At 42.4% G+C, this 16,732-nt stretch overlaps 1 protein-coding gene and 1 pseudogene across 1 annotated transcript; both read right to left on the bottom strand.

Moving 5' to 3' along the window:
- Positions 1-1,869: 1,869 nt before the first annotated feature.
- On the bottom strand, positions 1,870-6,127 carry LOC104098328 (uncharacterized). The gene is made up of 6 exons (XM_070179532.1): positions 6,048-6,127; positions 5,411-5,492; positions 4,922-5,123; positions 2,458-2,544; positions 2,284-2,360; positions 1,870-2,202 (listed from the first exon to the last, which is right to left on the bottom strand). The coding sequence occupies exons 1-6, from the start codon at positions 6,125-6,127 to the stop codon at positions 1,870-1,872; spliced, it is 861 nt and encodes a 286-aa protein (XP_070035633.1).
- A 694-nt stretch (positions 6,128-6,821) lies between these two features.
- On the bottom strand, positions 6,822-7,445 carry LOC117277252 (uncharacterized; annotated as a pseudogene).
- Between the last annotated feature and the right edge of the window lie 9,287 nt (positions 7,446-16,732).

Genomic DNA, 16,732 nt, shown 5'->3' with positions numbered 1-16,732 from the left:
AGAGCTCTTATCGACGGAGTCATTTGGCATCTCGATGTCGACTCATCACATCCTGGGGTTGAAGAAGGTCCCAAGGCTCGATTGTTCGCCGATTAAAGTGGTATGTGAGTTGGGTTTAGAACGTTATGAGACAGTTCGATTCCTATCTACCATTGGTGTTAAAGGGAGAACTGCGAGGAGCCATCCCTAGTACGAGAGGACTTGGTTGGGCTAACCTATGGTGTACCGATTATTATGCCAATAGCAGCGTCGGGCAACTAAGTTGGTATGGAAGAACTGCTGCGCCATGGGAAATCCTTCTCTATACAAGTTCTCGGATGAGGTTTTTGAACAAAGATTCGATAGGCGAGAGGTGTAAGCACCGCGAGCTGTGAAGCGATCTCGTACTAAACGAAACGACTTTCACTTTCCATAACAAAAATGAAAAAAAGTCAACCTATTCCTGAAATTGCGGTCAATCTCGCTACCTCTTTAGTTGCCACCCCCTACTTGCTCATTCGCAATTACTACCATAAGAAAGTCACCCTATATCTAAAGGGGCTTATGCACTCCATGACTTTCTTATGTTATGGAGTCTCGAAGATTGAATTTAGTTGCCAACCCTAGGCAGCAAGCTGAAAAACTTTCTCAAGAACATGGAGAGCGGGGACTCTTTAACCTGGCAAAATATAGATAAAGAAATGAAAAATAAGGGGGGGGGGGGTCGGGGTCTATGCTGAATTTCTTTTCTTAGATAGAATGAATGGAAAAGGGGTGCTTGTGTTGTGGTTTTCGTAGTTGCAAGAATGTTTTTTTCGAGAAAAGGTCCCCTCATTCAATATCATGATTGGGTCGACCAGGCCAGATCATGAGTGAATAGAAAAAAAATGTACATAGCTGTTCCAGCTAAAATACTTGGAATAATTCTACCACTTCTACTAGGATTAGCCTTTTTAGTGCTAGCTGAACGTAAAGTAATGGCTTTTGTGCAACGTCGAAAGGGTCCTGATGTAGTGGGTCGTTTGGATTGTTACAACCTCTAGCAGATGGTTTGAAATTGATTCTAAAAGAACCTATTTAACCAAGTAGTGCTAATATCTCCCTTTTTAGAATGGCTCCAGTGGCTACATTGATGTTAAGTCTGGTCGCTCGGGCCGTTGTACCTTTTGATTATGGTATGGTATTGTCAGATCCAAACGTAGGGTTACTTTATTTGTTTGCCATATCTTCGCTAGGTGTTTATGGAATTATTATAGCAGGTTGGTCTAGTAATTAGAGGGCGGCCATTCGATCACCTATGATACTAGGACCAACAGGTTCAAAATGGGTTTGTGCCGCAAGTGTTGAACGATCTACTCTACACATATGTGGGCTTACAGGGCTAGGGATCATAAACCCTTTCTTTCATTTATCAATAGGGCCCTGCCTTGATCGGTCACTTTTCTAGGCCGGGATCGATAAGTGGAAGTCTTAAAAAAAAAAAGAAGTCTTAAAAAAAAAAATCTTTCTCTTCGCACCTCAGATCAAGAGGAAGGGCTGCTTGTCAAGCTGGCCTATATATAATAATAAGAAATTTCTTTCTATTTTATATTATTATATAATTATAAGAAAAATAGAAAGATTCACTTTCTTTCAACCGTCTCCTTCTTCTTTGTCAATGCTACTAAGGACCTATAGGTTTGCCTACTTTACTTATTAAAGATAATGAGAATGGGTTATTCAAACAAAAAGGAAAAGGCCCTACTTAGTTAACTGACAATGATAAAGGCTTGCAAAACTAAGTAGGGCTTGAGGCCCCCTGCAAATCCGTAAATCTGAGGAGCATGCCGCAACAAAAGGATGGTCCCCTATGCATTTCATTTTTCCTTAAGGGAAAAAATAGTAACCCCATCATAGTGAACCTCTCCTTGTGATCGGGATGAGGTAGATGCCTCCCAACCAGGGGGAGGATCGAATCGGAGTTTCCTTAGGTAGCCACCGACCTACAGTTATCCTTAAATTTCTGTGCTTTGTGGAGAAGAAGCGAACAAAAGTACGCTCGCTTGTTGTCTTATTCTCTGTCGTGAACTGGGATCGCTCGCCAGCTAGGTCAGATTGGAGCAAGATTTTATGAGAACATATTTCCCATATTCGGTTACAAGGGGCGGAATGACCTCTCGATCTACTTACTGCAGCCCAGGAAGAAAAACATCGTCTAGGCATTCCCTGTTGCTCTGATCTCCCCTATGCCTAGGACGTTGTCTGGGCCAAGAGCCATAGTTAGTTGGTATTTCCATTTGGTTGTTTCTTCCTTATTGTTGATACCGACAAGACCCAGTCAGATGATGTCTGTTGGTTGGTAGTAAGAGGACCCTTAGTACCTGCATACCCAAAAGAGGGCGCTGGTTAAAAAAAATCATTTGATTTTCTTTCTTGCTCTCCCTTAGCAGCGGGAAAGGAGTCTATCTATCTACCTAGCTTTGGTAGATTTCTCCCAACGCAATCCATAGAAATTCCACGAATCCCTTGGTGGATAAGTCTGACGACTCAGCAGCAGTGCAGAATTAAGTTTCTTGTCTGGTGGATCTGATATATAGTTAGGGGGCAATACATACCAAAAGGTTCGAAGAAAGAAGGCGCATAAAAGTATATAACTAACCTACCCTTCTGTATAACCTATTCATATTAGTGAAGCGGTTGGATGCATAAGGGAAGTGCACGTTTGTGAGACCTTAGTCGGGATGCATATATGAGTCAACCTACGAGCACGGAAGATCATGGTACTGCTATCCCTCTCTAAGTAAAGGTAAGATTCTTAGCCCTATAGATGACTCCATCTAAAATACAATAGGGACAACCGTTTTCGGGTACTCATTTCGTATCTTGAAGAAAGAGGGTCAGGTCAATAATAGCTATGTTATTGCCCTACTGATTTAAGGCCTTCCCCCGATCCCGAATGCACATTTTTTGGGTTCATCTTCAATTGATGTTTTCTTAACATTTCGAAGACCTTGCGTAAATTTTCGATGTGGTCGGTTCTTTATTTTGAAATGACTACCAAATCATCCACGTAAGGCTCGTATATGTTATGTAGGAGGTCACTGATAATTTGTGTCATCGCTCTTTGATATATTGCACTTTTGTTTTTGGGCATATCGTAGTAAGGAAAGGAAGTGAGGGCGCTCATTTGAATCAAATAGCTGAAACTACTATAACTCCTATTTTTCTGCCTTAAAGAAGCCTTCTAGCTCATTTTAAAGCATTGAAGAGAGAGATAGGACATTCTAAAGATAGTTGTTGAGAAAGCATCTGATTGCTAACTACGAGTCTATTTTCAAGCTAACCGAATGCCTATCTGCTGCTAGTTCTGTTCCACTATCTGCTCTTACTGCTCTCGTTGCCGGTGTGATAGTCTAAGTAGACGATGCTCTCTTTCCTGTTGTTTTCGGGGTTCATAACTGGTGCTATTGAATCTGAAGTTAAGGGAATATCACCAGTTCTTGGAATAAGAGCTCTGGGACTTCATGGCTTTGAAAGAGGTTTAGCCTAGCCCTAACCCTTTTCGGAATAGAATGCTTCTTTGACAGAGCTTCAAGCAAGAAGGAGGAAGGCCCTCTTTTTGCCAATGGATCACTTACTTGGAATAAGCGGTCTTAGTTTGATGCGGAATAAGCCATTTTCCCCCTATTTCCATGGAAAGGTGTCGAAGGAATAGGCACATTTAGAGCTGTGGGACTTGAAGGAATAGAATGCCACGTTAGAATAGGCAGGGACAGTCAATCATTGGCTTAATTTCCTGGGGGACTCTAGTATAAAAAATTCCCAGTATTTCATCGTGAAAGCATCACATTATTGTACTTATTAAAGGAAAGAGCCGAATAGACAAAGGGTTTACATGACCGCTCGCTTTGGACAAGATGCCATAGTATAAGAAGAAGGCCTTTGTTTGCAAAGATAACTTTCCCGCTTTCCTTTGTGAGGAAGGTTTGTGCACATGAATTAATAGTCAAAGTATAAGGAAGATGGCATAAAGCATAGAATGAGATTGATGCTTCGAATGCCCAGTTTTCAGGGGTTGTAATAGAAGGAGTTATGGCACTTTCGGAAGGGGAATCAGACTAAACTGTCATTGTTCTAGGAGAGCAGGAGTAGATGGCACGTTTAACCATGTCTGTCAACGGTGAAAGATAGCCCTGAAGTAAGGGCCCCAGAGATAGTATTTCTCAACTGTCGATCGACGTGACAATCATGCCTGCTTGACGAAGCCTTTTTCATTTAGTCTCCCAATAAACGAAAAAGTATTTCTGGTGACACGAAAGTTGTGTTCGCCGCTCTCTTTCCTATTACACTGCGCTAAGTGGTCTTTCCCTTTCTTGCTGGATCACTACTATGGAAGATGATAACGACTACTCCCAGTATCTGTTCAATCCATGTTGATTCTAGAAGAGCTATTCCCGCCGCCTACCAGAAAGAGACGAGGAAAACTAACCGCCATCCTGCTCGAACCTTTGCTGCCTGAGTTATATAGCTGACTGCGAGAAGGAAGGTTCAAGCTATGGCTTCCCCATGGGATGCTCATTTGAAACCTTCGTCCGGTCAATGCGAGAAAGAGAGAAGTGACGTAAATATAAGAATGGAAGGTTTGTTTGTCAGTTGTCAAGCCAATGAGGCTCTTCTAGATTTATCTACACGGCAAGGGAGAGATCAAAGGCGAGGTGGGAAATGCCCCGCATGAACTATCTGATCAAGTTTTATTTTTTTCCTATCACATGCAGTTGGCAAAGCCGTGTTTGATCGTCGCGTACATACTCTGTTACAACTTCGTTCATGCGCCAATCAATTGACAGTGAAGCAGAGACGGAAGAGTTTTGATCACCATGTGGGTAGTCTCTATTAGGGTTTCCGTTTAATGTGCACTAAAAAGGAAGGAAGACTGGTGCGACTATAGTAATTTCAAACATACGAGCATAGGATTCTACCAACCCCATACTGACGAATGAAAGAAGCTCATCGCGGATGATAGGACAAGCGATATCGGTTACATTCTTGCTCTTCCTATTCCATACCATAAACAGACACATTTGATTCATCGACATTGGCACTAGAGACTCTACCTCCACCCACCAGCCCTTTATGGAGTTAGCAGACCAAGAGAAACAATTTCCCTATATAATAAAGAAAGTAAGAAGGGTTCCAAATCATTGAAACAAAAAGCACTAAATAATGTTACAACGTGGTGGAAATGATCACCGTCAAGCACAAGATTCAAAGCTGGAATCTTCCTACTCTTGTTAGTTGGGACAGATCATCCTATCTTGTTGATTCTCCTTTCCCACCGCATCGAGCTCTCTCTTTTAGGGTGGATGCGCAAGAAATTCACTATGAAAATTGACATGACACAATCCCTGAAGAGTATGATGTGCCCTTCCTTGCTTCTCTTGATCCCACCCACCTCCCCTGGAGGCAGGTCAATATCAATATCTATACCAGAGATTGCTTTTAGCTTTATCTTTTCAGAGATAGGAGAATTCCTTCTGTACTTACAAGAATGCAACTTAAGGAGAAGAATCTCTTGACTCAGGAGCACCTGAATCTATTCTTTCTGTGTCACACATCCGCGTATGTTAAAGCATCCGCCTATTCATCAGTGAAAGTAAATGCTACTCAAGGATGAAAAAATAAAGCTGGTGCATTGTCAAAAAAACTTGGTTCATAGAGTAGACGCCTTTCCCCAAGATATTAATCTCCTGCGGGTGACTTTTTGTCTTACGACACCGCATGGTAATTGATCGAGTGCACTTTCCTTTCTCCTACTCCCACTTTGGGAAGGGAAGTTCTAAAGGGCGGGCATGCTCGACTGAAAGGAGAGGAAAGATTCTTTACTTTTGCTGATGTTCCTTTTCTTACGCCTCTTAAGATCCGCTATCTCTATGATTTGATCCTTCGCGTATCGGCCCTCTACTTCTTTGATCTCCCTTTCTCCTGGCGTAAGAAAGTGACACAGGGTTGGCCAGCTTTTTTCAAACTTGATGGTCAAGTTCCCTGCTACTTTCGTAAATACGCCTTGGATGAGCCTAACAACCCTGTACCTGGAAGCACTTTTGTTTTCAACTGCCAGATGGTAAAGGAAGGCGCCATCCCTCATTTCTCTCGCAATCACAATAGCCATACAGTCGAATAGTTGAGTTAGATGGGGTATAACTGTCGAACTATCAAAGAGGTCCGCTACCAAAGAATTAGGAGTTATAACATTCATAAAAGAAAGAAAAAACCAATATAGGAACTTCAACTAAGAAAGAATAAGAATAAGAAGAATTGCTTGAGTAAGGTAGTCACTTCTTTTTTTTGGGTATACCGCTCTGCGATCAGAGCGAATGAACATAAAAATTTCCAAATATAATGAATATCCTTCGCCCCTTATCTCCTCATCTTCCTATTTATAAGCCACAACTTACTTCGACGTTTTCAGATTCCCATAGAATCTCCGGAGCTTTCTTAGCCACTATACTATTCCTTTTTTATCTTCTTTATATGAAAAATGGTTTGATTTACTTCTTTCGGGCCCTACTTGAAAAGGTTGGGTTCTCTGTGAGGCGTCGATCCCTCGCCTTATTTTGTAGTAGGGCGATTAGATGGGAGGGGGAGCTCAGGCCCTCGAGAATCCGCGTAACGCCATGGGAGAGCATTCCTTAGAGAAACTCCATACCCTTATTTCGGATTTCGAATTGAGGGGAGTCAATTTTGAGTACTTCTCTCAATGAAAAGGGAAGGTACCCCTGCGAACGGGTGGGGACGAACACTCTACCACATAGTGAAGTGGATAGCTAGGACTACTAAAATGGATATCGTGTACAACAACAATCTTATATTAAATGTCGATTCATCCACACTTCCATTCCTTGTAGAGTAAGGCTAACTGTTTGTTGGTTGGGAGTTTGTATGAGCGATAATGTCCACGTACGGCTCCGTGAGAAGGGTAGTGGACAGAAATGGCCATATTGTACCTCACTCTCGTCTTCAATGGGGTCTGCTCTTTCTTTTTTGGGAGAGTATGCCAATATGATCTTAATGAGGTGCGGGGATTTGAATCTGACATTCGTTGGGCTTCTCTTTTTGGGAGCCTGCGCCCCGGTGTTTTTGTGCAATAAACCCCTCCGGCCGAAGACTAGTGGTAGGTGGTCCTGCGGAGCTTTCAAAAAAAGAGTAGCCTTATGTGTAAGCACAACAATGAACCGCGGTGAACCCTCAGACGACCTATCTAAGATTAGGGGGAATCCTCAGTAGTGGTGACCCTTTTCACTCTTCCATGGACTGATATATGTACCGAATGCTCATACGGGAAAGTCGACTCCTGGGTCTGGAACCTGGGGGGTTGCTCCGAGAAATCCTTTCTTTCTCGTCCACTTAGGGGGGGTGTGGACACATCTACGTGGATTACAAGTGACAGTTACAAGAATGGCGGGGAAGTTAACAATACCCGACGACATTCAGGGATGGATGTAGACCTATCGGACAGGGATAATCATTCCGGTCCTAGGAGAAGTGGCGATCATTCTCAAGAACAAAAAAGATTAGGCTGAGGGAAGCCCTATGAGTCACTGAAATGACGGCAGGAGTGCCCTTTTTCTATCAATAGAGGGAGCAAAAAATGGGCTTTCCTCTCCTTTACAATATGAAAAAAGAAATAAGGCTCGAAGTTTAGACCGCTCACAGTAGTTCTACCTATAGAAAGGATCATAAAAGAGGCAATCAGAATGGTACTCGAATCCATTTATGATCTCGAGTTTCCAGACACATCGCACTTCCGCTCGCGTCGAGGCTTCCACTCCGTCCTAAGACGGATCAAAGAAGAGTGGGGAACCTCTCGCTGGTTGTTGGAATTCGAAATTAGGAAGTGTTTTCACACCATCGACTGACATCGACTCATCCCGATCTTTAAGGAAGAGATCGACGATCCCAAGTTCTTTTACCCCATTCAAAAAGTCTTTCCACCGGACGACTCGTAGGAGGTGAGAAGGGCCCTTACTTTATCCCACACAGTGTATTACTATCGGCCCTACCAGGCAACATCTACCTACACAAGGTCGATCAGGAGATAGGGAGGATCCGACAGAAGTACGAAATTCCGATTGTTCAGAGAATAAGATCGGTTCTATTAAGAACAAGTCGTATTGATGACCAAGAAAAGTCTTACGAAGAAGCAAGCTTCAATGCTCCCCAAGACAACAAAGCCATCATTGTGGGGAGGTTAAAGAGCATCCAACGCAAACCGGCCTTTCATTCTCTTGTTTCGTCATGGCACCCCCCTCCACAAGGACCCCCCCAGCTCAGGGGACCAGAAAATGCCTTTCGTTTTCCACCCTTCGTCAGCCCTTGCCACCTTCCTTAACAATCCCTCAAGCCTCCTTTGCGCCGCCTTCTTCATAGAAGCCGTCAGGTTTACCCGAAAGTCCGAATTCTATGGTAGAGAATGTTGTAATAATAATTGGGCCATGAGAGACTCTTTTAAGTATTGCAAAAGAAAGGGCCTGCTGATAGAGCTAGGTGGGGAGGCGATACTTGTTATCAGGTCAGAGAGAGGTCTGGCCCGTAAGCTGGCCCCCGTAAAAACCTATTACTTAATAAGGATTTGTTACGCGATATGCCGACGACTTACTACTGGGAATCGTGGGTTCCGTCGAGCTTCTCATAGAAATACAAAAATGTATCGCCCACTTCCTACAATCTGGCTTGAACCTTTGGGTAGACTCTGCAAGATCAACAACCATAGTTGCACAGAGTCCGGTAGAATTCCTCAGTATGGTCATTCAGGAAGTCCCTCCGAGGGTGACTCCCATATAATTCTTGCAAGAGCTGGAGAAGCGTCTACAGGTAAAGCACCGTATCCATATAACTGCTTGCCACCTATTCTACGCCATCCATTCAAAGTTTAGGAACCTAGGTAATAGTATCTCGATCAAAGAGCTGGCGAAGGAGATGAACGGAACCGGGAGACTACTGGGCATGGTTCAACTAGTGGAGACTCTTGGAACAGCTAGAGTAAGAAGTCCCCAAGTGAGCGTCTTATGGGGGGCCGTCAAGCACATATGGCAAGGATCAAGGGAGATATCGTTGTTGCATAGCTCAGGTCAGAGCAAGGTGCCATCGGACGTTCAACAGGTAGTCTCACAATTGGGCACTCATGCCCCGACATTGTCATTGTATACTCTCGCGGGTCAGAAGGCAGCGGGGGCAAGATCTATCAGCAGTGAATTCCCCATACAAATAGAGGAACCTATCAAAAAGATACTTCAAAGTCTTTGGGATCGAGGTCTCATTAGCCAAAGAAGACCCTGGCCAATCCACATGGCCTGCTTAATGAACGTCAGTGACAGAGACATTGTAAATTGGTTCGCGGGCATCATGATAAGTCCTCTGTCCTACTACAGGTGTTGCGACAACCCTTACCAAGTCCGAACGGTTTTTGACCACCAGATCCGCTGGTCTACAATATTCACCCCGACCCACAAGCACAAATCCTCGGTTCGGAATATAATCCTAAAGTACACCAAAGACTCAAATATAGTTAATTAACAATGTGGTAAAACCCTTGCAGAGTTCCCCAACATCATAGAGCTTGGGAAGCTCGGATCCGGTCAAGATCCGAACAATAATGAGCACTCAACTACTAGTAAAAAGGGAGAAAGTTGACTTTGATAAAGAAGGTGCTTCTTGCCGCTTTAGTAGTAAGTAAGCTTGTTTTATATCTCCTCAATAAAGGCGAAAGATCACTCCTAAAAGCAAGCTTTCTCTTATATACGATACCATACCACATAATTTCATTTGCCTTCCTATTTAAGGCACTAGTTTGGATGGAAACCCTGATAAGGCAGGTGGCCTAGCTAACATAGTTATCCGTCAGAAATAGCTGCATTTCATTGCACGCTAGTATAGAGGCATATAATTTTTCGGGTGTTAAGAAAGATATTGAATCGAAAGCGGACATGATTGCTCCCTGGCTAGATCGGCTGTCTGTACCTTTGCTAACTCTTCTACCTATAAGGAAGCTTGAAAGAGGGAATTCTCTAATCTATGACCCCGAAAGAAAGATAGTCTTTTTTTCCATTCCCCGCATTGGAACTGAAAAGGGCTATTCATAAATAGTCTTCCTTGCTTCTTACCTCTTATCTTATTGTAGGAGATAATCGGAGAGAGAAAAGTCTTCCTATCAATTCCTTTTGAATAAGGCTACGCTCATTCATGCCTTTGAAACTATTGAAAATAGAATCTTTATTTTCAGGTGGGTTTTCTTCTCCACCAACAACCAAGATGCATGAAAGCGGATTCCAGCGCTGCTAGGCAGAAATACATGATGGCATGAAACTCAATTACTTACGCTGATTGTTCATCCACTTCAAACGCTCAAAACAAACCATTTTCCGTGTGAAATGACATGGGTTGGTTTGGTAACTTAGCGAATCCCAAGCAAAGCAATCTACGTAATTTTCGGGTTCAGTAGTAGGAAAGAAAGGGACCTCTCACTCAATTCAATAACATGTTCTAGTGCATATTATTATAATAATAATATTTGCATTTGACTAGACTTTTTGGATGTTCCATGATTAAACCGACTAGAGGCACTTTCGATATGCCACCTTGTTTATAAATATAAAAAGTCTTTTCAATTCCATTTGACTCGTGGCGTCAGGGACCCTCTAACAGAAACCACATTTTTTTTGTCGTCGATAAGTTCTCCCTCAGTGCCCTACTATTCATAAGAAATACTGATTGTTGAGAGACTGATTTATGAAAGCCCGGTGAGGCCTCAACCGACAGCGTTGCTTCGTTCTGCGGCGGTTTTCAAGCTAGCACCCGTTTCAGCATATCATCTCGCTCGATTCCAAAAAAAAAAAGAGACGCTGTTTTTGATTATCCAGTTCTATATCGAAAACGAGCAGTTGATCCCACGAAAGCAACGCTGGCTTTGTTGCGGGTTCAACTGGAATTGTAAGAAGTGAGGTAAATTGCCTTTCTCCCCACCGCATATGCCTCCTCTGCTTATGCCACTGGTGATGAACTCACTATGGCTATTCAATACCAAACTCATAGTTGTTCTTACTACATAGGCGGCTAAACGAAGCCCCAATCTTGATTTGTCAAACCTTAACCCCTTTATTAGTAGCCTAAGTAAAGGCCAGCATGAGATCAAAGTCATTTGCCGTCCGTTCGCTCCCTGTTCAACAAAGGACATTGATATTCCCTTACTTCTCAAGTTTTGAATTTTATGAGCCCTTTGATTGTATCCCATAATAAAATCTCTCTGATAAACGTCTTGTCGATGATTCGATTTTAACATATTATTTATAATCTTCATGTGTGCTTTTCGCCTGGCTTCTTTGCATGAAGAACCTAACTCATCTAAAGTTAAGAAAAATGAACCATTTAACCTTTTAACTAGTGTATGCTAAGTAGTGGCAATAAGAATCTGAAATTTCTGAAATTGGAACCAGAAATTGAATAGGAAAACAAGTGGACACACTCGCAAGGAAACCCATCTCGAAACCAGCAAGTTGCCTAAAACCTCCCTTGTTGTCTTGCTTGCTTTCGGATAAGAAAGACTAGTCATTATAACCAACCTTCCTAGATTTAGTTGCCTTAAGGCTTGTCTTTCTTTCAGAATCTTGTTACTTTTAAGCTATCTTTTCGCCTGAGGCTTTCGGACAAGACTAGTTACTTCAGTAGGTTAGTAATCTACCTCTTCCACTTTCAGGCAAGGGTAGCTCTAAAGGGAGAGTTGAGCGGAAACATGCATAAGGAGTAATAATCATTATTGATAGTTCTCCCGCTAGGGGAACGTCAGGAGGGGGACATGCTCTATGTCCACTGATTCTATTTAGTACAGTATAGGAAGCCCTTGTTTGAATGAGAGCTTCTACAATGACATTCATTTCGCAATAAGAAACTTTTCCACATAGAGGTTTCAACTACTTAAAGCGAGAGTGCATCCAAAAATTCGAGAAGAGTGCTCAGCCTTGGTTGAAACAATTATTGGTGTCAACGGACCGATTTCACTAGCAGAGCACTTTCTCCAATGTGCGCAAACAGAGATGCCACTTTCAATGATGGACACCGGCCTTTGTGTTAAAGTAGCATCGAGCTTCGCTTGGAAACCGGCAAGTTTCTAGTTTCCAAATAAGTGGTACCCTTTCTTTAGAGTCTGGTAGGTCAATTAGGTTGCCTAAATATCTTCCTTATCTGATGCTCTATAGCTGACTTCCTCGCTTCATCTTCGGCTTTCAAAGTTGTGAACTAACCTCTTATTTTTACAGCCAGACAAGGGGTTAGCTAAACCATTGGTCAGTGATGAGTGGTATGAAACACAATACGCTAACTGGCAGATAAGCTGGGCATCTAAAGAACATAAGATCCGAGCTACCGTCAGGCATAAAAGTCATATTGTCAACTAGGAAAATTGGCACAACCAGGCATCTCAAATATTGATAAAGGGAGAATCATGCTTTCATTAGGATGATATTCCTTTCATCCGAATGGAAAGGCTTGCTAGTTTCTTGAAGTACACTTGCATTTGTCTATCTATGTCATAGTTGCTTGAAAGGAAGGTCTCAGAAGTACCTTCGACATGTAATAGATTTTCTTTCCTCTATCTATGTCATACTTGGGATTCACTGACAGCCAATTCCAAGTAGATCCTCCCTCCCCCTCGCTCCACTTCATTTCACTCATTTTTCTCTTTCCTTCTGCTTGCAAAAAATGTTATGAGATTGATTTTGTGTGCGTTAGCGATCATCAAACCTGTGACATAGATAAGATTTACGTTCATGCAGTTGGAATGCCTGAGACCACTTTTGCCTTGATGCTCTTGCTTCTCTGGCTACTGCTCCAGCTAAGGCTTTCTTTCCGCTTTGACTTGCATTCCTTATCTTTCAATCTGGACTTGCATGTGTTCCTCATATGACTATTTCGAGTGATTGCTGCTATTTGGCTTGAGTTAGACAAGCAGAGAAGAATCTTATGCCACCGGTGACCGGCCTGTCTATCTAGTATCTAGTACTAGGACTAGTAGAGTAGAGGTACTACTGGGTGGGGCTTCCTCGATCATAGCTTCTCGCTTAGCTAACTGCCAGACAAGGATGCAAATCAACTCCTTATATAGAATGCAGATCGACACATTCAATGAAGCAGCCAGTACGACATATAAGCTATTCGCATACCCGTACCGGCAGTTAGACTAGCACTCTCTCCCCAATCAATCGCAGTAACTGGCTGTAAGAGAGCTTACTGCCTACTATCTATGTCATGCCTTGGCAGGTGAATATGAGAGAGAGGGTGTAAGTGCATTCGCTCCTTCTCTATCTTCTAGAAAGCACTCTTTGAGCATGCTGACAGAATGATTGACACTCACATCTCTCTCATTTCCAGTTATTTCACTACAGTTTACTAGCGCATTCCTAGACTAAGACTATGACACTGAAGAAGCAAGTTCACTCTCATTCTAGGAATTAGAGGAAGGCATTCTATCCGGTAATGAAGTTAGAAGTTTCTGGCTTGCTTTCTCTCTTCTCTTGCAGTTGGCAGTCTCAGTCAACCTTGTTCTGGGCCTTCTCTTCTACTCTATCTGTGTATTGGATTGGTAGGTACAATCTTTCTTCTAGGCTTCTGAATGAACTTTAAGGTAATGGGAGATAAGGCAATCGACAGATAACTGGTAAGTAAAGCTATGGACTGGGTTCTCACTCTAAGCCAGTATCAGTAATTTGAAAAAATGATAGACATCTAGCGCATTCACTCATTTTTTTCTTTCTGATAGGCCAACTCAATAAGGGAAATGCAAGGGGCGTTAACGGTCTTTTTTTCCTCGCCTGCTACTGGGAAGAGAGAGTCGCTGTCATTCTTCACTTCGTTCGAGAATCAACTGCACATGACTAGGCTATTCCTTATGCCTTCAAGGAGGAAGCATCTTGTTTCCAAAATTCCCGAGAAAATGAAATGAACTTCTTTTCGTAAGGCAAGAAAGTTGCCTAAGGAAAGTAGAAGTATATGCACACTAACCGAATCTTTGGAGAAGGATGGTGGTGCAAATAGGCCTTTTCCATTCTCCTTTCTAAAGCAAAAAAGAACGTCATCATTATGATCGTGACTTGAAAAAAGAAAGAGGAGAAGGAACTTGGAGTTGGCGCCCACATAACGGATTGCTTGCTTACGAAGCCATCTTGGTTTTTCGCTCTTTTCCTTACAGTCAAGTGGCTTTCACTCCTCCAGTTCTATTATTATTGACTTGACTTATTATTATAAAAACTACTCACTATTTAAATGAAAGACGATCGATTATCTACCCAAGAAGATAGAGATTCTCACATACGAGAAAAGGTCACAAATAGAGTTAAACCAAGTAACATTGTAAAGGCATAATGATAGTAGGGTCGGGATATCCCCGCCCTCCAAACCGGACGTGATAGTATCCCCTCATCCAGCTCTCTACAGGGGAATCTCCACTCGCTACTTCCCCTAATATCCTCCATTTACCATATCATCGGGGGGTTTACAGGAAATCCAGAGGCTCGCTCGAAAAGGCTATTATACCATACCTTTTGACTTAACTCTACTCTAGTAGTCACTAGACTCACTATAGTAGTCCGTCTGGCTGCTCTTACTGAAATAATTACTCTTAATTCTCCCGTGCTCTAGCAATTGCACTCCCAAGACCACTACCATGTAGTTAGGTAGGGACAATCAGTCTATAGTGATGGGAATCTTGGAATGAATGGGGATCCCTATCAATATAAAAAGAATATCTAATTAGAGCTTTCTCCCTTTCTCTCACTCAACAGATCTAGCTGGTCTGATACGGCACAGTACAATACAAGATGATGGAATGCAATGGGATATATGGTAGAGGGATGCCTGTGCCAAAAAGTGATGATTCACTTGTCCCTTTGTCTATAGGGACCTCGTGGCATACATCCGAAACGACTCCCACTAGATTGCCACCCCTTTCTCTCTTTTTACAGCCTCGTGGACGGACGAAAGAAGGGAAGTTACAGAATAGGGCAGTGAAGGCTCGCGAAGTAGACAACAAGCAGCAAGCAAGAGATTCTCAGCCCCCTAACCTTTCTCTTTTTTAATAATACATCTTTTTATAATCAGGTAAGTTTTGAAGCTGGCTGCTCTGCTATACTATACTAGTTGTAGGGCGCTAGCGCTTGACTAATATAATAGAAAGTAAAGGGACTCTATTATGATCTTACGAATCTAAAGATCTCAAAGTGGAAGAACGATCTCTTTTGCTCGCCCCTATCTCTAAAGGGGAATAAGCACTTCACTCGCTAGGGTATGGGATTCATTCACTTGCATTCCTACTAGCACTACAAAAAGCTCCGGTCATAATGCCCATACTATTGATGTGCAACCTTTCCTTGTGTTCGTAGAGTCAGGTTTCCCATTTACCACAACGGAGGAGCCGCCCCCACCAGGTAGGCGGCCACGGATCATAACGCACACTTTGCACAATAAATCCACTTTGAAGTTGACTCATTCACTCTTCCAATCGTCGGAATGTGTACGAGATACCATAAGGGCCCAATATCGCAATAGCACCTTTGTCTAAAGCTTCGAAGGAGACTTCATATCTGTAATGCAGGAACGATCTGACTAGAAAGTCATTCAAAGCTTGATCGAAAAACCAGCGTTTATTGAAGAAGCTATAGAGTCGATTACTAATAGTACTAGTTTGAAAGGCTCATTGGAATTGATTCGCTACGGGATTAACATTATATGCAACATAAGCACCTGAAGTACTAAACTGAATAGGTATTAGTTTGGTAATGGTTGGAGCAGCAAACTCAGATTCGGGGAGAATCTCATTTACTGGTAGTACGAAGGGGGAATTGGCCCAAAAATTGGACGGGGGTCAAGACGCAGTCGGGCGCCGGCAGCTGACTCAAGTGCCCCCCAAACTGCGCGAAATGGCCGCCTATTACACGGCTCACTAACTTTGCATGGGGTCTGGGTACTATTATTCGTCGGGTAATTTGCCCGCGTATTCCCAGACAATAGAAAAGAGTCTTTCTTTCTCCTCTCTCGAGGAGAATTTAAAGGGAATGTGATCCCATCTATTGTAATGAAATAATTGAAGCTCATTTTTTCTTTGAAGGAGAGCTTTAGCAAAACCCACTTTTGCCTCATCTAAGGCCAAGGGGGAAATAAAGTTGTCAAACATAGCACCGGAAAGGGTCGTCATTCACCCGATATTAAAGAGGTATATTAACTCTTCTTTAATATGGGAGCGTAGACATTCCGGTACAACTTGATTATCCAGTAGATCTAGCACCATTTTCCATTCATCAGGCTTGGGAGAGGAGCTAGATGATCCCCTACCCGAATCCTTTCCTGTGTAGTCTACCATTTCTAACAACAATTCATCAAAGAAAAAAGAGAAGGAAAGCAAAAGAGACAGAGTCCAAACGCTTTCCATAATAGGTACACGACAAATGTCTAGATTATTTTTATAGTAGAAATTCCATAAAGTGCGACCCAAGATCCATGATACGAAAACCAAAAGAAAGATAAGTAAGCACACAAAATCTTGATATATTGTTAATTCTAACTCGAACAATAAATAATTATACAATAGAAAACACCATCTAAAGAGCTTTATCTCTATCATAATCACAAAAAATAGTTGAAAAAACGATCGCTGAAAATTCAAGTAAAATAGGAAGCGTTTTTTAGAACATAGGAGAGAAATTCAAATGTGAAAGGTAAATAACTGAGATAA

The sequence above is a fragment of the Nicotiana tomentosiformis genome, chromosome 6 (genome assembly GCF_000390325.3).
Source record: "Nicotiana tomentosiformis chromosome 6, ASM39032v3, whole genome shotgun sequence".
Taxonomy (NCBI): Eukaryota; Viridiplantae; Streptophyta; class Magnoliopsida; order Solanales; family Solanaceae; genus Nicotiana; species Nicotiana tomentosiformis.
This window is presented reverse-complemented; position numbering and strand designations above follow the sequence as displayed.